The sequence below is a fragment of the Coregonus lavaretus genome (genome assembly GCF_964263955.1).
Source record: "Coregonus lavaretus genome assembly, chromosome: 26".
Taxonomy (NCBI): Eukaryota; Metazoa; Chordata; class Actinopteri; order Salmoniformes; family Salmonidae; genus Coregonus; species Coregonus lavaretus.
Window position 1 is genome coordinate 13,555,748 of NC_140013.1, and position 21,692 is coordinate 13,577,439.

Below are 21,692 nucleotides of genomic sequence, written 5' to 3' on the forward strand. Positions count from 1 at the left end.
GGAGAGGTTGTTGTCCTGGCACCACACGGCCAGATCTCTGACCTCCTCCCTATAGGCTGTCTCATCGTTGTCGGTGATCAGGCCTACCACTGTTGTGTCGTCGGCAAACTTAATGATGGTGTTGGAGTCGTGCCTGGCCATGCAGTCATGGGTGAACAGAGAGTACAGGAGTGGACTGAGCACGCACCCCTGAGGGGCCCCCGTGTTGAGGATCAGTGTGGCAGATGTGTTGTTACCTACCCTTACCACCTGGGGGCGGCCCGTCAGGAAGTCCAGGATCCAGTTGCAGAGGGAGGTGTTTAGTCCCAGGATCCTTAGCTTAGTGATGAGCTTAGAGGGCACTATGGTGTTGAATGCTGAGCTGTAGTCAATGAATAGCATTCTCACGTAGGTGTTCCTCTTGTCCAGGTGGGAAAGGGCAGTGTGGAGTGCGATAGAGATTGCATCATCTGTGGATCTGTTGGGGCGGTATGCAAATTGGAGTGGGTCTAGGGTTTCTGGGATAATGCTGTTGATGTGAGCCATGACCAGCCTTTCAAAGCACTTCATGGCTACAGACGTCAGTGCTACGGGTCGGTAGTCATTTAGGCAGGTTATCTTAGAGTCCTTGGGCACGGGGACTATGGTGGTCTGCTTGAAACATGTTGGTATTACAGACTCAGTCAGGGACATGTTGAAAATGTCAGTGAAGACACTTGCCAGTTGGTCAGCACATGCTCGGAGTACATGTCCTGGTAATCCGTCTGGCCCTGCGGCCTTGTGAATGTTGACACCTGCTTAAAAGTCTTACTCACATCGGCTACGGAGAGCGTGATCACATAGTCATCCGGAACAGCTGGTGCTCTCATGCATGCTTCAGTGTTGCTTACCTCGAAGCGAGCATAGAAGTAGTTTAGCTCGTCTGGTAGGCTTGTGTCACTGGGCAGCTCGCGGCTGTGCTTCCCTTTGTAGTCTAATAGTTTTCAAGCCCTGCCACATCCGACGAGCGTCAGAGCCAGTGTAGTATGATTCAATCTTAGACCTGTATTGACTCTTTGCCTGTTTGATGGTTTGTCGGAGGTCATAGCGGGATTTCTTATAAGCGTCCGGGTTAGAGTCCCGTTCCTTGAAAGCGGCAGCTCTACCCTTTAGCTCAGTGCGGATGTTTCCTGTAATCCATGGCTTCTGGTTGGGGTATGTACGTACGGTCACTGTGGGGACGACATCATCGATGCACTTATTGATGAAGCCAGTGACTGATGTGGTGTACTCCTCAATGCTGTCTGAGTAACCATAGTTAACAGAGGAAGAACAATGATTTCAAGCACCACCCTCCTTTTAAAGCTTCCAGTCTGTTATTCTAACTCAATCAGCATGAAAGAAAGAGGAGTGGGAGGCCCCGGTGCACAACTGAGCAAGAGGACAAATACATTAGAGTGTCTAGTTTGAGAAACAGACGCCTCACAGGCTTCATTAAATAGTACCCGCAAAACACCAGTCTCAACGTCAACAGTGAAGAGGCGACTCCGGGATGCTGACCTTCTAGGCAGAGTTGCAAAGAAAAAGCCATATCTCAGACAGGCCAATAAAAAGAAAATATTAAGATGGGCAAAAGAACACAGACACTGGACAGAGGAAGATTGGAAAAAAGGTGTTATGGACAGACAAATCGAAGTTTGAGGAGTTCGGATCACAAAGAAGAACATTTGTGAGACGCAGACCAAATGAAAAGATGCTGGAGGAGTCCTTGATGCCATCTGTCAAGCATGGTGGAGGCATTGTGATGGTCTGGGGGTGCTTTGGTGGTGGTAAAGTGGGAGATTTGTACAGGGTAAAAGGGATCTTGAAGACGGAAGGCTATCACTCCATTTTGCAACGCCATGCCATACCCTGTGGATGGCGCATTTTTCCTCCTACAACAGGACAATGACCCAAAGCACTTCCAAACTATGCAATAACTATTTAGGGAAGAAGCAGTCAGCTGGTATTCTGTCTATAATGGAGTGGCCAGCACAGTCACCGGATCTCAACCTTATTGAGCTGTTGTGGGAGCAGCTTGACCGTATGGTACGTAAGAAGTGCCCATCAAGCCAATCCAACTCGTGGGAGGTGCTTCAGGAAGCATGGGGTGACATCTCTTCAGATTACCTCAACAAATTGACAACTAGAATGCCAAAGGTCTGCAAGGCTGTAATTGCTGCAAATGGAGGATTCTTTGACGAAAGCAAAGTTTGAAGGACACAATTATTATTTATATTAAACATCATTATTTCTAACTTTGTCAATGACTAAATCTCCTATTCATTTTGCTATATTTCCTATTCAAACTAATTTCATGTATGTTTTCATGGAAAATAAGGACATTTCTAAGTGACCCCAAACTTTTGAACGGTAGTGTATATATAATTAAAATAATAAATACAAAACATTAACTGAATCTGGTTATTGGGACAGACATGAATGCCATAAGACCAACTACAATCCACATGCAACCAAGGCTCTCCAACATATACTTCCATAACCCTAAACCATTAGAGTACACTTTCTATTCAAACAGGCACAAAACAGTGACCCGAATCGATTTCATATTATTATTATTATCATCATCTACTCCTCTATTTTCTTTCATCAAGAAAAAAGACATTCGAGCCCATCTGATCATCATGCTTATTATTGCCAGAATCCCATTTCAAAACCTCCTAAAAGAGCCACAACATGGCGCTTTAATGTAACCTTACTACAAAAATCCTACTTTCTGTGAACAATTTGAAACTGAATTGAATGAATTTATAAATGACTAACAAAAATTCAGTCGATGATTCTCGGATTTAATAGGACACCATTAAAGGTTTTAATAAAAACAATGCAACTGCATTTGCATCTGGGCTGAATAAACCAGTATTCAGTATTGGAAAAGTTGTTAATAATGTTAGAGCGTTCTCAACAAACACTTTTCAGACCAGGTAACGACTACTCTTCAAAGTCAAGACAGAACTAAATCTATTGATAAGATAAAGAGCAGAATTTGCCATCCATCGAGTTGGACTCAACCATTACTGTCATGTAATAGACCCAGTCGTCTACTGGCTAACAAGCTTCGCATTAATGATCAATTAACGGATAGTGCAACTATTGAATCTGAATCAGGTGAATTACTATCAGAACCCAAATTAAATCAACCAAAGATGTTCCCGTTTCTATAAAGAAATGTACACCTCTGATTTTAAATCCACACCAAGCCAGATGGAGTCCTTTTTAAAAGATATAACTCTCTCAACTGAGGAAGCCGGCTTGCTGGTAGCCCAAATCTCTCTCAAAGAACTCTAAAGGGCATTGGATAACATGAATAAAAGACAAATCACCTAGTTGTGAGTGACGTTATTCCTCCTGAGGTCTATTTAAAATGTTGGAACCAATTAGGTCCACTTTTTCTTGAAATGATTAACACAGCGGTTCACAAAGGTTCATTTGGAAGGGATATAAATACAGCACTAATTTTGCTTTTATGAAAAAAAGGTAAGGACGCCACCCAGTGCGCTCACTACCGTTCGTCCATCTTTGATAAACACAGATATTAAACTATTCTCTAAAATTCTGTCATCCAGTCTCGAAACTTACTTACCCAAATTTGTACATCTGGACCAAAGCAGGTTTGTTAACAAACTACACTGCTCAAAAAAGTAAAGGGAACACTTAAACAACACAATGTAACTCCAAGTCAATCACACTTCTGTGAAATCAAACTGTCCACTTAGGAAGCAACACTGATTGACAATAAATTTCACATGCTGTTGTGCAAATGGAACAGACAACAGGTGGAAGTTATAGGCAATTAGCAAGACACCCCCAATAAAGGAGTGGTTCTGCAGGTGGTGACCACAGACCACTTCTCAGTTCCTATGCTTCCTGGCTGATGTTTTGGTCACTTTTGAATGCTGGCGGTGCTTTCACTCTAGTGGTAGCATGAGACGGAGTCTCATGCAGCTCATCCAGGATGGCACATCAATGCGAGCTGTGGCAAGAAGGTTTGCTGTGTCTGTCAGCGTAGTGTCCAGAGCATGGAGGCGCTACCAGGAGACAGGCCAGTACATCAGGAGATGTGGAGGAGGCCGTAGGAGGGCAACAACCCAGCAGCAGGACCGCTACCTCCGCCTTTGTGCAAGGAGGAGCAGTGCCAGAGCCCTGCAAAATGACCTCCAGCAGGCCACAAATGTGCATGTGTCTGCTCAAACGGTCAGAAAGACTCCATGAGGGTGGTATGAGGGCCCGACGTCCACAGGTGGGGGTTGTGCTTACAGCCCAACACCGTGCAGGACGTTTGGCATTTGCCAGAGAACACCAAGATTGGCAAATTCGCCACTGGCGCCGTGTGCTCTTCACAGATGAAAGCAGGTTCACACTGAGCACGTGACAGACGTGACAGAGTCTGGAGACGCCGTGGAGAACGTTCTGCTGCCTGCAACATCCTCCAGCATGACCGGTTTGGCGGTGGGTCAGTCTTGGTGTGGGGTGGCATTTCTTTGGGGGGCCGCACAGCCCTCCATGTGCTCGCCAGAGGTAGCCTGACTGCCATTAGGTACCGAGATGAGATCCTCAGACCCCTTGTGAGACCATATGCTGGTGCGGTTGGCCCTGGGTTCCTCCTAATGCAAGACAATGCTAGACCTCATGTGGCTGGAGTGTGTCAGCAGTTCCTGCAAGAGGAAGGCATTGATGCTATGGGCCGCCCGTTCCCCAGACCTGAATCCAATTGAGCACATCTGGGACATCATGTCTCACTCCATCCACCAACGCCACGTTGCACCACAGACTGTCCAGGAGTTGGCGGATGCTTTAGTCCAGGTCTGGGAGGAGATCCCTCAGGAGTCCATCCTCCACCTCATCAGGAGCATGCCCAGGCGTTGTAGGGAGGTCATACAGGCACGTGGAGGCCACACACACTACTGAGCCTCATTTTGACTTGTTTTAAAGACATTACATCAAAGTTGGATCAGCCTGTAGTGTGGTATTCCACTTTAAATTTTGAGTGTGACTCCAAATCCAGACCTCCATGGGTTGATACATTTGATTTCCATTGATCATTTTTGTGTGATTTTGTTGTCAGCACATTCAACTATGTAAAGAAAAAAGGATTTAATAAGATTATTTCATTCATTCAGATCTAGGATGTGTTATTTTAGTGTTCCCTTAATTTTTTTGAGCAGTGTATTATCCTCATATAAACTCTGTCATCTATTACATACAGTATCTTACATGCTTCATTAGAAATCAAAGCTCCTTGGGCAGTTCTATTTCTTGACGCAGAAAACACTTTTGATAGACTAGAATGGTCATATCTTTGGTCGTTTTTGAAACATATGAGACTTGGCTCCAATTTCATTCATATGATTAAAATACTCTTTGCCAATCCCTCAGACATAGTAATAACAGGCAGTACCTGTTCCGTTCCATTCAGAATAACCAGAAGTAGCAGGCAAGGTGATCCCATCTCACCTCTGCTATTTTTATTGTCTATGGAGCCCCTGGCACAGGCAATTCGACAATTGAAAGAAATTACACCAATATTTCTCAATTCTATGGATCACGTCATCTCATTATACGCCGACGATATCTTACTTTATCTAGACAATGTATCTCAATCCCTCCCAAAACCTTTGAAGATCATAGACAAATTATAGCTCCATCTCAAGCTATAAAATAAATTAACAAAATCTGCACTACTAAGACCCCGATGGAGGACTCCATCTCCACTTATGGAATCCCAATCATTTCTCTTTTTAAATATTTGGTACAGTTGAAGTCGGAAGTTTACATACACTTTTTGGAGTCATTAAAACTTGTTTTTCAACCACTCCACAAATTTCTTGTTAACAAACTATAGTTTTGAAAGTCGGTTAGGACATCTACTTTGTGCATGACACAGGTAATTTTGCCAACAATTGTTTACAGACAGATTTTTTCACTTATAATTCACTGTATCACAATTCCAGTGGGTCAGAAGTTTCCATACACTAAGTTGACTGTGCCTTTAAACAGCTTGGAAAATTCCAGAAAATGATGTCATGGCTTTAGAAGCTTCTGATATGCTAATTGAAATAATTTGAGTCAATTGGAGGTGTACCTGTGGATGTATTTCAAGGCCTACCTTCAAACTCAATGCCTCTTTGCTTGACATCATGGGAAAATCAAAAGAAATCAGCCAAGACCTGAGAAAAAGAATTGTAGACCTCCACAAGTCTGGTTCATCCTTGGGAGCAATTTCAAAATGCCTGAAGGTACCACGTTCATCTGTACAAACAATAGTACGCAAGTATAAACACCATGGGACCACGCAGCCGTCATACCGCTCAGGAAGGAGACGTGTTCTGTCTCCTAGAGATGAACGCACTTTGGTGCGAAAAGTGCAAATCAATCCCAGAACAACAGCAAAGGACCTTGTGAAGATGCTGGAGGAAACAGGTACAAAAGCATCTATATCCACAGTAAAACGAGTCCTATATCGACATAACCTGAAAGGCCACTCGGCAAGGAAGAAGCCACTGCTCCAAAACCGCCATAAAAAAGCCAGACTACGGTTTGCAACTGCACATGGGGACAAAGATTGTACTTTTTGGAGAAATGTCCTCTGGTCTGATGAAACAAAAATAGAACTGTTTGGCCATAATGACCATCGTTATGTTTGGAGGAAAAGGGGGGTGCTTGCAAGCCGAAGAACACCATCCCAACCGTGAAGCACGGGGGTGGCAGCATCATGCTGTGGGGGTGCTTTGCTGCAGGAGGGACTGGTGCACTTCACAAAATATGTGGGCAGAACTGAAAAAGCGTGTGCGTGCAAGGAGGCCTACAAACCTGACTCAGTTACACCAGCTCTGTCAGGAGGAATGGGCCAAAATTCACCCAACTTATTGTGGGAAGCTTGTGGAAGGCTACCCAAAACGTTTGACCCAAGTTAAACAATTTAAAGGCTATGCTACCAAATACTAATTGAGTGTATGTAAACTTCTGACCCACTGAGAATGTGATGAAAGAAATAAAAGCTGAAATAAATCATTCTCTCTACTATTATTCTGACATTTCACATTCTTAAAATAAAGTGGTGATCCTAACTGACCTAAGACAAGGAATTTTTACTAGGATTAAATATCAGGAATTGTGAAAAACTTAGTGTAAATGTATTTGGCTAAGGTGTATGTAAACTTCCGACTTCAACTGTATATTCCTTAGATAAAACCATTGACAGAAACTTTAACAGAACGTTCAGGACAATTCCATCCGACCTCAGTAGATGGACTAATATCCCAGTTCCTTTAACAGGCAGAATATCTATTGTCAAAATGAATATATTGCCACGGCTGAAATTGTTTAGTTGTCCCTCACCTGGCTATTGGGATAAAATCCATAGTGCGGTTTCGAATTGTATATGGAAGGCAAGCAACACCGGATAGAATTGTCCAGGTTTTTGGTTGAAGATCTGATAACATTCAGTATCAAAAATATGCAAAAGTAGATACAATTAGAAACGGGGAAAATACTTTTTCACAGCACTGTATATACACATAGGCATCCATATACACACAGAGTATAAAAAACATTAGGAACAACTTCCTAATATTGACTTGCACCCCCTTTTGCCCTCAGAAAAGCCTAAATTTGTCGGGGCATGGACTCTACAAGGTGTCGAATGCATTCCACAGGGATGCTGGTCCATATACACTCTAATGCTTCCCACAGTTGTGTCAAGTTGGCTGGATGTCCTTTGGGTGGTGGACCATTCTTGATACACACAGGAAACTGTTGAGTGTAAAAACCCTGCAGCATTGCAGTTCTTGGCACACTCAAACTGGTGCGCCTGGCAGTAGAGGTGCGTGGGTAAAATCACTGGGGAATGACTGGGTGTTGGAAAGGTGGCATCCTATGACTGTGCCACGTTGAAAGTCACTGAGCTCTTCAGTAAAGCCATTCTACTGCCATGTTTGTCTATGGAGACTGCATGGCTTTGTGCTCAATTGTATAAAACTGTCAGCAACGGGTGTGGCTGAAATAGACTCCACTAATTTGAAGGGGTGTCCACATACAATTTTTTTCATACAGTACCAGTCAAAAGTTTGGACAAACCTACTTATTCAAGGGTTTTTCTTTATTTTTACTATTTTCTACATTGTAGAAAAATTGTGAAGACATCAAAACTATGAAATAACACATGGAATCATGTAGTAACCAAAAAAGTGTGCCGTCCAACTCATCCCAAACCATCTCAATTGGGTTGAGGTCGGGGGATTGTGGAGTCCAAGTCATCTGATGCAGCACTCCATTACTCTCCTTCTTGGTAAAATAGCCCTTACACAGCCTAGACGTGTGTTGGGTCATTGTCCTGTTGAAAAACGAATGATAGTCCCACTAAGCCCAAACCAGATGGGATGGCGTATCGCTGCAGAATGCTGTGGTAGCCATGCTGGTTAAGTGTGCCTTTAATTCTAAATAAATCACATACTGTGTCACCAGCAAAGCACCCCCACACCATAATACCTCCTCCTTCATGCTTTACGGTGGGAACTAACTACACATGCGGAGATCATCCGTTCACCCACACGCGTTTCACAGACACGGCGGTTGGAACCAAAAATCTCAAATCTGGACTCCAGACCAAAGGACAAATTTCCACCAGTCTAATGCCCATTGCTCGTGTTTCTTGGCCCAAACAGGTCTCCTCTTATTGGTGTCCTTTAGTAGTGGTTTCGTTGCAGCAATTCGACCATGAAGACCTGATTCACACAGTCCCCTCTGAACAGTTGATGTTGAGATGTGTCTGTGACTTGAACTCTGTGAAGCATTTATTTGGGGTGCAATTCCTAATGAGGCTGGTAACTCTAATGAACTTATCCTCTGCAGCAGAGGTAACTCTGGGTCTTCCATTCCTGTGGCGGTCCTCATGAGAGCCAGTTTCATCATAGCGTTTGATGGTTTTTGCGACTGGACTTCAAGAAACGTTCAAAGTTCTTGACATTTTCCGTATTGACTGACCTTCATGTCTTAAAGTAATGATGGACTGTCGTTTCTCTTCGCTTATTTGAGCTGTTCTTGCCATAATATGGACTTGGTCTTTTACCAAATAGGGCTATCTTCTGCCCCCCACCCCTACCTTGTCACTACACAACTGATTGGCTCAAACACAATAAGAAGGGAAGAAATTCCACAAATTAACTTTTAAGAAGGCACACCTGTTAATTGAAATGCATTCCAGGTGACTACCTCATGAAGCTGGTTGAGAGAATGGCAATAGTGTGCAAAGCTGTCATCAGGGCAAAGGGTGGCTATTTTAATAATCTCAAATATAAAATATATTTCGATTTGTTTAACACTTTTTTGGTTACTACATGATTCCATATGTGTTATTTCATAGTTTTGATGTCTTCACTATTCTTCCACAATGTAAAAAATAAAGAAAAACCCTTGAATGAGTAGGTGTGTATATACACTACTTTTGACTGGTAGTGTATATATACACACACACATAAAAAAAACTATATGGATTACGTGTTAGGATTATGGCATAAGATTTGCATAGTGGCAAGTCTGGGGGAAAATGTGGGAACAAATGGGTTAAGAATTTTTGGAAAACGTGTTCACATAGAATAATTTAAAAAACAAGTTATGTTACCAAACTTTGCATCTGCCCAGTTCTTCCAGTAAATGTTGTTCTGTAAAATATTCAGTATAAATTGTTCACGCAGTCATTGTGCTTAGAGTTCGTTACATTTTTAAAAATCAAAAGGTTTTTGTTTGGCATACACTTTAAGTGAAAAAGCTGAGTCTCATAGAAATTATGTCACAGTGGAATTGCCCTGCTTCAAATAAGGAATTAGTAAACTCCTAACTATTCTCTTTTGTAAATTGTAACTTCACACAAATGTATATATTTAATGGTTTGACAGGCCTATTATTTGTATTATGGCGTCTCTAAATGGTTGACATCCTTTCACCTTGTGAGGGCAAGTGATTGACAAGAAGCTTTTTCAGCGACATATTTGGTCCTGGCGCAGTAGCTAGCTATCGATGTTCAAGGTGAGTCGACTACCGCTATATAATATTTAATTTAGTTGTTGAGTGAGGTTGTTGGTAGCCGCACCGGTGGTTTCATTAATCTCCGTTTCTTACCGGACCTCGAATACGATTGGAATCCTTGTGAGATGTGATTAACGTTGTATTTCTTCGTACTAGTTGCATGCTAAACTTGGTAGCATTTGCTAACCGGCTAGAAATATGTTTTTGACAGCTTGGGAACATAACTAGCTACAACAACTGCAACGTTAGCTATAGCCAGCTAGCCACCAATGACCCGAATCGGATTTGTTTGACAACTTTGATAGTTAACTTTAAACAATTTTGAAAGTAGCTGACTTGTAAGAAACTTAACTAGCTAACTTAACGTTGAATAGTGTTGGTTGTAAAACTAGCTAGCCAGATTGAGTTTGCATTGGGCTAGCAGCTAGCTTGCAGACAGCAATTTGCAGCGTTGTTGCACAATGTTAACTACAGAATGTGCAATCAGGAAAATGACCTATGTTACACTTTTCTGCAGTAGTCTTGAATCGCTGTTCTCAAACCTCACCTTGGGGAGCCCTAGACGTGTCACAATTGTGTTGTAGCCCTGAAGCAACGTTAGCACACCAGATTCACTTAAGTTCATTAAGGGCTTGATTAATTAGCAAGTTGAATCAGGTGTGCTAGCTCTGGAAATTAATGGAACTGCGGGAGGTTTGAGAACCACTGCTGCAGGGAAGAGTGAGGACAACCTATTTCTTTGTACTGTACTCATGTCAAAATAGGCTTACATTTTTTATTAACATAACCATTGAGCCTTGTTTAGTGGAGTAATGGAAATTATTATTTTGTCTCATCTCTGTTTTCTAGAATGTTCAGGAGTCCACAGATTCTGGCCTTGACATGCCCTGTCAGGACCCAGAGACCCCTGCTGCTGTCTGTCAGAGACCCCCGCGTGCCTGCCCTACCTGAGCACACCTGTCAAAGGTGGACTGGACCCAAAGCATGGAGAAGTCTCTGTCAGGGGGATGGTGAGGAGGCAGTATCCCTCTCTTCAGCCATTTCTTCACACCTTGTTAGCAGAGGCACCTCCGGTTGTGAGAGTTGTCTCCTAAACACCGCACCTCAACACCTCTTACAAAAAGCCACCCCTCCCAACCGCCCTCAATTGTCTCAGGACTCTAGCTTTGCCTCTTTGAAACGTACACCACGACTGCCGGTGCTTGTAGCATGTGACCCTTGGGAAACCACTTTATTGGAACATTTGGACAATTCTAAAGCCCCCGACTGTTCTAGCGACCTCAAGTGCCTTCTACAAAGGAGGCAAACTGACAATGGTAGCCAATGTTTATCTGCTGAGGTGAAGGTGAACGTCACATTTAGTGTTAAACGTAATAGTTACAGACCTGTTCAAAGTGGCAAGATTCACAAGGACCCTTTTCACAGACTGCTTATGTCCACACCCAAACTGTGGACTGTGGATCCCCAGCGAAGCCTTTCACTCCAGAGCCGCGGACTGCACCAGGCTGCTGCCTCCTGCCCTGAGGTTGCCCTGAGGGAGTGCCTTTCACTGGTGAACGAGGCACGCTGCCGGCAGAGCCTGGGGCCTAATGTGGCTCTGTATGAGAAGGACGTCCGGGGGAAGAGGGGGGCCAGTGAGGCCCAGGGGAAGTGGGCGTCCGTGCTGGTCTCTCTTTGCTCCGTGGAGGGAGAGCCCGCCTTCCTCTTCACCCTCAGATCCACAGCACTGAAGGGCAGACACAAGGGCGACGTCAGGTAACCACAGACTCCTGCACCATTCCCACTGCTTTGGGGATATTTAATGTTTGACAAATGATGTCATATGACAGAACTTAACAACTCTGAAAATTACAACTTTATTTGTGTGTTTTGACAAAACATTGTCATGTAAATGATTGTATGAAGTCGAATATAAGGCTGGAAATTGACAGTGCTGTGTGAATGTCCAGTTTTGCAGGGGGCAAGCGTGACCCCTCGGACAAGGACGTTGTGGACACCGCCCTGCGAGAAGCTTGTGAGGAACTGGGCGTCACTGTGGCAACAAACCAAGTGTGGGGCGTGCTGAAACCACTCAGGGATATGGTGAGGACCTTAACCCTACCCATACTACCCATAATCCTTCATGATCCCCATCCCTCTCTGTGTGACGCACTGACACACAGTTAGTAGCTCCCCTCTGCTCTAGAGCAGTTGAGATGGGGTAGTATAATTTCAGTGAAACATTTCTTAATATGAGTATGTCTTCATTATGTAAATTGTTGATCTGCCGCATTTCCTAATCATGGCACATTTTCTCTCAGTCTGGAATGATGATAGCCCCTGTACTGGCCAACCTTGGCCCCCTGGAGGCGCTGTCGTTCAAGCCAAATCCTGCCGAGGTACAGTTACAAGAACTCTGTTTTCAAATGTTACAATCACTCTGTTTGCCTTTGGGCTGAACTAACACGAATACCATCTAACATGGAGTTAAAATGACATTCTCCTTTCTCTCTCAGGTAGAAGAGATCTTCACCCTGTCGCTCTCCCACGTATGCAGTCCCCAGAATCGGGGATACACCAACTTCCGCACCGGTGAGCGCTATGGATACACCCTGCCCGTGATCCGCAACGGGAAGCACCGCGTGTGGGGCCTCACTGCCGTGGCCCTCGAACACACGCTCAAACTCATCGTGCCACCATGACAACCAATCATGCCAGCCATCACTACTGTTTTTTGTAAAGCATAGTGTATGTGTGATTATGGAATAATTTGATTGTGTTTCATATGTGAAATCGATCGTTGGGCTTATGTATCAATTGAGGACATCTTGCTTTCAATGTATCCCATATAAGCATACATGTCAGAAGTTATATATTGAATATATGAGATATTAGGTAGGGTCATGTAAGGAACAATCACCTTCCATCTCAAAGCCACTTTGGATTGTAATGTCACTGTATTTTGTAATACTGACATAATAACCTGTAGTACTCCCTGGAAAGGTCAAATCTCAACAGTTCATTCATTCACTAACCTAATGAAAGCAAGGCACCATGTTTCTGTGTCAAAAATGTTTTATGATTCGATCATTTTTTAAACGTTATTTCCTTAGGATTCTGGACAGGATCAATCATTATTTTATATGACATGCACACAGAAATAAATATAGTGCAAAAACATTGCATTTGATGTATAATATACAGGTATTGTCTCTGGTTGTTGAAAAGGAAAACTTAATTCAGTCAAATTCATTATACAAAAAAGTTATGGTCCAATCACACACATTTGCAAAACATCACGCTACAGTATGTCAAATTCCGTATTGTTTTTGTTAATATGTACATTTATTTTCTATTCCCACGTAAACTCCAACCAGTTTTGTTCCATACATCTGTATTATGCTGTACAAGGCTAGCACCATATTGAGTCTGCAGAGTGCAACATTGTGATTCTTTATTGCATGTAAAGGTCCTTAGATGATGATGATGTACAGTGCCCAAGAGAGACTGCAAGTCTCCAAGGTTCCTTGAAAAGATTGGAGCTTTGATGGTATTCTTAAGAGTTCTTGTAGTCAGTCCTTTGTTGGCTTCCTCTCATTACTATGGTTGTACTGTAGAAAATTCAAGGGGCAAGTGCTATACTACAGAGGCATCAGGGGCTGGAGCACTCCACAGGGTCTTGGGAGTCAGGCAGCAGGTGGCAGTTGAAGGGCCAGCTGAAGGTGAAGATGTCCAGGGCCTGACTACACTGCTGCTCTGCCCAGGAGCACACTGACCGGCAGGGCTGCAGCACCCCACCCTGAGGGCTGCAGTGGGGCATGAACATCCCACACACCAGCCTGCGCAGGGGCTGGAAACACGCCAGCTCCATCAGCACCTAGTAGGAACCACAAACCACAGGGGAGAGAGTTAGAGAGCGGCTGTACAGTATCTACCTCCATCAGAATCTAACACTTAAGGGGGGTCTGCACATCCCTTTTATGGTATTTTTCAGTGTATAGTTGGTTTATTGTGGTTGAAACAACATATTACTATGCACCAGTGGAGGCTGCTGAGGGGAGGACGGCTCATAATAATGGAGTGTAATCGCTGGAATAGAGTGAATGGAATGGTATCAAACACATGAAAACCATGTGTTTGATATCATTCCATTACGGCCATTATTATGAGTCGTCCTCCCCTCAGCAGCCTCCACTGCTATGCACCTATATTATGTTACAAATCATGTTCAAGTTAACTGAAAACCCATTAAAGAAAATATCAAGTTCATGTGAAATTGATATTGTTCTGTGTGGTTGTGTGTTGACAGGCCAGGTGTGCGGTCTCACCAAGTACTGGCGGAGCAGCATGGCTGCCTCTCTCTGATCAGCGATGGACAGCCAGATGTTGGGGAAGGAGGTGAGGTTGTAGCTCAGGCCCTGACACATCTCCACCTCAATGGGCTCACAGGACGAGCCTGGGGAAGAGGTATGGAGAAAGATACAGAAAAGGTTACTGTCATAATGTAGTCATTCTACTTGAAAGCTTAGCAGTTGTGTTACTGATGTAGGAATCATACAAATATGATGTGTGTTTTGTATTGTTGGCTCACTGAAAGGGGGATAGGTCGAGTTGTCACAGTCGTGCTCATCTGTCCCATCTGCACAGTCAGTCCATCCGTCACACAGCCACTCCTGGTGCAGGCACTCCCCACTGCTGCAGGCAAACTGAGTAGGACTGCATGTTCCTGTCACAAACAAGGAAATGGGTGATCCACTGCTCATATTTCCAGTGTAAATCCTTTAACTAAACCACTGTTCGATGTTTTAATAAATAGGCTTATTTTCTACGTTTACAAGAGCCATAATAGACTAGATGCGGGACTCACTCTCGGAGAGTGAGATGGCCTGGTAGGAGGCGTTGAAGCCACTGTCTGCCACACCCTCGTCAGCCACAAACACCACGGTTATCTGAGGCCCAGAGGAGGTCAGCTCAGGAGGCAGGCTGGTGCCACAGTACCTGGGACAGGATAGAGAAGGAACACTTGAGCTGGCTGTGGTACAGTAGGTGAAGTAACAGTAGGACTGTGTTACAGGCTGTGGTACAGTAGGGTACAATTAGCCTGGTCCCAGATCTGTTTGTGACCATGTTCTGTTTTGCAACCATAGGAGTCCCCAACACAGGCTAGGCTACTACAGGTTACAGTACACTGTCTTATCAAGGAAGTGCTGTTACTGTTGTGAATGTTTTATGGTACACATATTTGTAATATATTGTCATACAACACCTATGCTTGATTTTAGAAAATGTCATTTGACTGGATGTACATGCTTTGAGCATTTCTTTTTCAACCCTTCTGAGCTATTTTATTGGTAGTGTATGAAAAAACAACAATGTGAAGCTAACATAATACGTCTTACCGTCCGAGTACTCTACCGGTCCCGGTGGCAGCACTATCATGCACCTCCACATAGTCCAACTCACACACGTCCTGAGTCTCCAGACTGAAGTTACGGAAACTCAGCCTGATCACATGACCCTCCTCGACAGAGATCCGCCATGTGCACAACTGACGGAGAGATAAGAGTAGATTAAACATAATTTACCATGGTAGGATTTGATTAAATCTATTCTGGGTATATGGCTGGGTATGTCAATGAGATACATGTTGGTGATGGTTTGCTGGAACAGGTGTAGGTAGGTACAGTACCTGTTGATGAGGGTAAGGCTTTGGGTGGTTTGGACTCGCCAGGTAGCCGTAGGGTCCAGTCTTTTGGCCCCCACAATCTGTTCAACAACATAGCAAAAAACGATGATAATTAGTTTTGCATAGATAAGCAAACGATTGCCCTTTTACTATAATTGATTACCAGGCTTCTTCACAACTTTGTCCACTTGATGAACAAGATTTAGACGGATGACAGCGCGAGTCTACCATTTTACATATAGGCATTATTTTGCTTGTAGCTGCTGTATGTATGCGGATAAGTCACTATGATGCTGAGTGTGTACTGTGCCGCACACCCTGTTCTTACCTTTGTGCTTGTGGCTGCAGTTGGCCTCATCAGAGTGGTCATGACAGTTGGGCTGACCGTCACACACTGACACAGGCAGGATGCAGCGCCCGTGGTCACACATAAACTCCTCCCTGGAGCAGCTCTCTGAGAACAGACGCACACACACACATTGCTGATGTTATGTGTTAATGTACTGTGAACATACAGTACCAGTCAAAAGTTTGGACACACCTACTCATTCAAGGGTTTTTCTTTATTTTTTACTATTTTCTACATTGTATAATAATAGTGAAGACATCAAAACTATGAAATAACACATATGGAATCATGTAGTAACCAAAAAAGTGTTAAATAAATCAAAATATATTTTATATTTGAGATTCTTCAAATAGCCACCCTTTGCCTTGATGACAGCTTTGCACACGCTTGGCATTCTCTCAACCAGCTTCACCTGGAATGCTTTTCCAACAGTCTTGAAGGAGTTCCCACATATGCTGAGCACTTGTTGGCTGCTTTTCCTTCACTCTGCCGTCCGACTCATCCCAAACCATCTCAATTGGGTTGAAGTCGGGGGATTGTGGAGGCCAGGTCATCTGATGCAGCACTCCATCACTCTCCTTCTTGGTAAAATAGCCCTTACACAGCCTGGAGGTGTGTTGGGTCATTGTCCTGTTGAAAAACTAATGAAAGTCCCACTATGCCCAAACCAGATGGGATGGCGTATCGCTGCAGAATGCTGTGGTAACCATGCTGGTTAAGTGTACCATGAATTCTAAATAAATCACAGACAGTGTCACCAGCAAAGCACCCCCACACCATAACACCTCCTCCTCCATGCTTTACGGTGGGAACTACACATGCGGAGATCATCCGTTCACCCACACCGTGTCTCACAAAGACACGGCAGTTGGAACCAAAAATCTCCAATTTGGACTCCAGACCAAAGGACAAATTTCCACCTGTCTAATGTCCATTGCTCATGTTTCTTGGCCAAGCAGGTCTCTTCTTCTTATTGGTGTCCTTTAGTGGTGGTTTCTTTGCAGCAATTCAACCATAAAGGCCTGATTCATACAGTCACCTCTGAACAGTTGATGTTGAGATGTGTCTGTGACTTGAATGTGAAGCATTTATTTGGGCTGCAATTTCTGAGGCTGGTAACTCTAATGAACTTATCCTCTGCAGCAGAGGTAACTCTGGGTCTTCCATTCCTGTGGCGGTCCTCATGAAAGCCAGTTTCATCATAGCGCTTGATCGTTTTTGCTACTGCACTTGAAGAAACTTTCAAAGTTTTTGACATTTTCCGTATTGACTGACCTTCATGTCTTAAAGTAATGATGGACTGTCGTTTTTCTTTGCTTATTTGAGCTGTTCTTGCCAAAATATGGACTTGGTCTTTTACCAAAAAGGGCTAACTTCTGTATACCCCCCTACCTTGTCACAACACAACTGATTGGCTCAAACACATTAAGAAGGGAAGAAATTCCACAAATTAACTTTTAAGAAGGCACACATGTTAATTGAAATGCATTCCAGGTGACTACCTCATGAAGCTGGTTGAGAGAATGCCAAGAGTGTGCAAAGCTGTCATCAAGGCAAAGGGTAGCTATTTGTTTAACACTTTTTTTTGTTCCTACAGGATTCCATATGTGTTATTTCATAGTTTTGATGTCTTCACTATTATTCTACAATGTAAAAAATAGTACAAATAAAGAAAAACCCTTGAATGAGTAGGTGTGTCCAAACTTTTGACTGGTAGTGTACATGTTTCCTAAAGCAAAGATCAGTTCAGTGTATCTGTTCATTCTACCTCCGGCCCAGTACTCACTCTGTTCAGGTGTGATGGCATGGTACTGGGCGGTGAAGCCGCTGCCTCCAATGCTCCCATCAGAGCGGAAAGTCACCCACACAGTGCTGCTGTTGGTGTTCACAGTAGGGGGTGCCACATTGCCACAGAGCCTAGGGTGGAGAGAAACGTTAACTTTTAAAATGTCAGCCCCAAAAGGCAACCATAATGTATCTTTATTCTTCACCTAAAATCCCTGAACAGCAGAAACGCAAAACCAAACTTCAGGGCCAGAAAGTAGGCAGTTGCTATCTATACAGAACTTGTATGCCACCTAGCTGCCACAGTATGTCATGAAGAGTATGCTTTTTCAAGAGGCTGCCATGCACTAGGTTCAGAAGTATGTAAAACGTGCCGATAGTCACTATATGTTACATCCCCTTCAGTATACACTACCAGTCAAACGTTTGGACACACCTTCTCATTCAAGTGTTTTTCTTTATTTGTACTATTGTTTTTACATTGTAGAATAATAGTGAAGACATCAAAACTATGAAATAGTACATTGCGTTTGAGCCAATCAGTTGTGTAGTGACAAGGGGGGGGGGGGGATACAGAAGATAGCCCTATTTGGTAAAAGACCAAGTCCAAGAACAGCTCAAATAAGCGAAGAGAAACGACAGTCCATCATTACTTTAAGAGATGAAGGTCAGTCAATACGGAAAATGTCAAGAACTTTGAACGTTTCTTCAAGTGCAGTCGCAAAAATCATAAAAAGCTATGATGAAACTGGCTCTCATGAGGACCGCCACAGGAATGGAAGACCCAGAATTACCTCTGCTGCAGAGGATAAGTTAATTAGTTACCAGCCTCAGAAATTGTAGCCCAAATAAATGCTTCACAGAGTTCAAGTCAAAGACACATCTCAATATCAACTGTTCAGGGGGACTCTGTGAATCAGGCCTTCATGGTTGAATTGCTGCAAAGAAACCACTACTAAAGGACACCAATAAGAAGAAGAGACCTGCTTGGGCCAAGAAACACGAGCAATGGACATTTGATCCTAGATCTGTGTTTAGAGGCATCTTCTACCTGGAACAGGTTCAGATACAGTACGTTTGACCCACCTGGTGACAACAGAAGGTTGCTCCGTCTCCTCCTGAACCTCCAGCCAGTCAAAGAGGCAGGGGGACGGTCCTTCTATGGTCAGAGAGGACACATGGATCTGGACCAGGGATGGGGGCCGCGCTCGGATCACCCAGACACACAGAGAGTCTGGGGGATACGACCCAGGGTGGTTGGGGGAGCTAAAGCTGCCCTCTGAGTCTGTCAATACGCCCCCACATCCTGAGACAGACAGACAGTGAGAAAAGTACAGGGTAGTGTATTACAGTATTATTATTGTATTGTACGTACAGTATCTGTCGGTAAGTACGTATCTGTAAGGTACAATCATTGGAATAGAACTACTTATTCTATTTCTATGGATACAACTGTAATAGACAAATACCCACTAGTTTCAGGGGTAGGGTATCTGGCTGGCTGTGGGGCCACTGTACTGTCCCTATGACTGTGGTTGGTGGGGGTTGTGGGTAGACCACGAGGCAGTCCATCTCCAGTCAACAAGTCCAGGGGATTGGTCGACACCACTTCCCCATCCACACTCTGCCCCTTTAGTTCTGTGGAGTGAAGAACACAGTGAGAGATCGAGTAAGAGGACACAATCTTGTGATGTGCAGAAGTACTGCAATGCTATTCAATGCTCAAGGGACCATATAGTACAGGGGTATTCAACTCTTACCCTACGAGGTCCGGAGCCTCTTGGTTTTCTGTTCTACCTGATAATTAATTTCACTCTTCTGATGTCCCAGGTCACAATCGTTCCCAGATTAGAGGGCAACAATGAAAAAACGCAGTGGAACTGGCTTCTAGGTCCAGAGTTGAGTTTGAAGGATTATAGTGTATGAATTGGCAATTTTTGTTTAAATAAGGACATTGTGTACATAATTATATAGGTGTCTATGTCTATGTCTATTTAAATTAGGGTTCTTCCCGGGTTTTTTGAGAGATGAGTGAAATGTATGTACACCATGTATGTACACTATGCTCGGTGAACACTTCCTGTTGAGGATCAGAGGTCCCACTGTTCCACCCATAGAATTACATAGATTTATAGTATCTGTGTGGTCCCACTCATCCCACTATCCCCCCCGTCACTGACGTGTGAAGATGAGCACCAGTGCCAGGCCCAGGGCTGCTACCAGGAGCACAGCAGCAACAGAGACCACCACGGCCCCCCAGCTACACCACGGACCTCGCAGACGCATCACACACACACTGAACACACCTCGGCCTGTGACACATACACACGTACGCATGCACACACACACGCAAACCAACACACACACACACACAGGGAGGAAAGACATGGGTGGTTGAGGAAACTTTAAGTTGTTGTAACATTCCTGTCCCTCAGAAAATCTTTGTTTCCACTTTCCAATGGTGGAAGACAACAACTAGGTCAAATTGAATAGGTCTTGGCATCTGGAAACAACCAATCCTATTGTATATCCAACTCCGGTGTTATATGATGTTATGGAACAGGGAAACTAGGTTGTCAGACTCACTGCTTGCTGCTGGGCTCTTTACTGGCTCTGGGGACATGGCAGAACTGAATCGTTCCACTTTCTCCTCACGCTCACCCTCAAGCTCAAACGCGGGGTTGCAGAAAACATTCTGGGAAAAGCAAAGACAATTGGTATAACATGGAACGCCAAGTAACTTCCACCATGAAATACAAGGTCGATATCAAAAATTGGAACCAGAATTCCAGGCCCACACAAGCTGTCGCTGTCCTCACCTTGTAAATGACAGAGGATTCTGAGTAAACAGATACTTCAGTGAGGTCCGTCATCTCCAGTTAAAGTTCAGTTTCAGTCTTCCAGGGAAACATTGAAAATCCACATCCTAATACCCACTCCAATGTAGTCTTGTGTTGTTGTTAAGAGCACATCAACAACATGTTTGTTTAATGTGAAAGGTGAAAAGGTAACGTTTCAGCAGGAAATCTCAATGTGACAGATAAAAGAGGCCTGTATCTTTCCAGAGTGATTGATTCATCATTTTGTTTCAAATACCAAAAAATAATATATATCTATATAAATCCCACAAGAACAAAATATTTAGTCCACCAATTTGAGGTTTAAAATCCAGTGAAAGTGCCCCAGGTCTTTATAGTCCGGTTCTCCTTTCATCACTTTATTAAGTCATGGTGTGTCTGTGTGTGTGAGGTAGGTAGATGTGCAATCTGTTCTTGTTTTGTTGAGTGTGAGTAATTTGTTATAAAAGACGCCTAGAACTCGCTTCACTGTGTTCCACAAAGCCGAGTCAGCTGAGAGGACTGAGCTCTGGGGCAGGAGTGGGGCGTGGGGGCGCTCAGAGTAAATTCTCTATAATACGCGTAAGGATAATCTAATCTAAAACATTTCTCACACACTAACACACACACACAAACAATGGCAAGCACAAACTGAGTAATTTACAAATCATATAGTGTATTGGCAACATGGCCCTAACTTGGAGTGAAGTTGGGACCCTGGAGTAGTGGAACTGGGTTAAAAGGATTTGCTCTCAGATTGAAGTTTTTGTTTTACAACCACATTTCTGCTTTCCATTCATAGTCACCCCCTTTATTACTGACTCAGTAGATGATGCAACAATTTCTAAATATCATAGGCTATTTGAGTCTCGAAGTAATATATTACAGTTAAAATAAAGATACCAATACATGAATAAAAATGTTGAATCCTAAATGAAATGTGAAATCACCCAGTTCTGAGAAAACATTACTCAATCCATGCTTTTGTGTTTGCTGTGGTTCGTTAATGGATAAT

The 21,692-nt window shown here is 43.6% G+C and overlaps 2 protein-coding genes across 4 annotated transcripts; one reads left to right on the plus strand and one right to left on the minus strand.

The window, feature by feature from the left end:
• Nucleotides 1-9,761: 9,761 nt before the first annotated feature.
• Nucleotides 9,762-13,219, plus strand: nudt8 (nudix hydrolase 8). 3 transcript variants are annotated; one of them, XM_084143526.1, is made up of 5 exons: nucleotides 9,762-10,041; nucleotides 10,891-11,796; nucleotides 11,991-12,123; nucleotides 12,342-12,419; nucleotides 12,537-13,219. In XM_084143526.1, exons 2-5 carry the CDS (start codon nucleotides 10,892-10,894, stop codon nucleotides 12,720-12,722), a joined length of 1,302 nt encoding a protein of 433 aa, XP_083999652.1. In that variant the 5' UTR covers nucleotides 9,762-10,041; nucleotide 10,891; the 3' UTR covers nucleotides 12,723-13,219. The 3 variants fall into 3 exon arrangements, with proteins under 3 accessions (XP_083999652.1, XP_083999653.1, XP_083999651.1); XM_084143527.1 differs by lacking the exon at nucleotides 9,762-10,041 and adding an exon at nucleotides 10,059-10,761; XM_084143525.1 differs by lacking the exon at nucleotides 9,762-10,041 and adding an exon at nucleotides 10,119-10,168.
• Nucleotides 13,220-13,322: 103 nt separating this feature from the next.
• Nucleotides 13,323-21,633, minus strand: LOC311102251 (membrane frizzled-related protein-like). Its single transcript, XM_084143524.1, has 13 exons — nucleotides 20,660-21,633; nucleotides 20,427-20,535; nucleotides 20,021-20,152; nucleotides 19,314-19,478; nucleotides 18,927-19,146; nucleotides 17,842-17,972; nucleotides 16,035-16,160; nucleotides 15,710-15,786; nucleotides 15,420-15,568; nucleotides 14,888-15,018; nucleotides 14,612-14,746; nucleotides 14,349-14,476; nucleotides 13,323-13,897 (listed from the first exon to the last, which is right to left on the minus strand). The coding sequence occupies exons 1-13, from the start codon at nucleotides 20,711-20,713 to the stop codon at nucleotides 13,673-13,675; spliced, it is 1,782 nt and encodes a 593-aa protein (XP_083999650.1). The 5' UTR covers nucleotides 20,714-21,633; the 3' UTR covers nucleotides 13,323-13,672.
• Nucleotides 21,634-21,692: the final 59 nt, after the last annotated feature.

Bases quoted from the DNA above. Each gene is read 5' to 3' on its own strand.
- LOC311102251 (XM_084143524.1), bottom strand. From the start codon at position 20,713: ATGACGGACCTCACTGAAGTATCTGTTTACTCAGAATCCTCTGTCATT. The intron at 17,973-18,926 runs GTGGGTCAAACG...TCTCCACCCTAG, and splicing joins CAACCTTCTGTTGTCACCAG to GCTCTGTGGCAATGTGGCAC. The intron at 13,898-14,348 runs GTGAGACCGCAC...GGTTCCTACTAG, and splicing joins TGCTGCTCCGCCAGTACTTG to GTGCTGATGGAGCTGGCGTG.
- nudt8 (XM_084143526.1), top strand. From the start codon at position 10,892: ATGTTCAGGAGTCCACAGATTCTGGCCTTGACATGCCCTGTCAGGACC. The intron at 11,797-11,990 runs GTAACCACAGAC...GTGAATGTCCAG, and splicing joins AGACACAAGGGCGACGTCAG to TTTTGCAGGGGGCAAGCGTG. The intron at 12,124-12,341 runs GTGAGGACCTTA...ATTTTCTCTCAG, and splicing joins TGAAACCACTCAGGGATATG to TCTGGAATGATGATAGCCCC.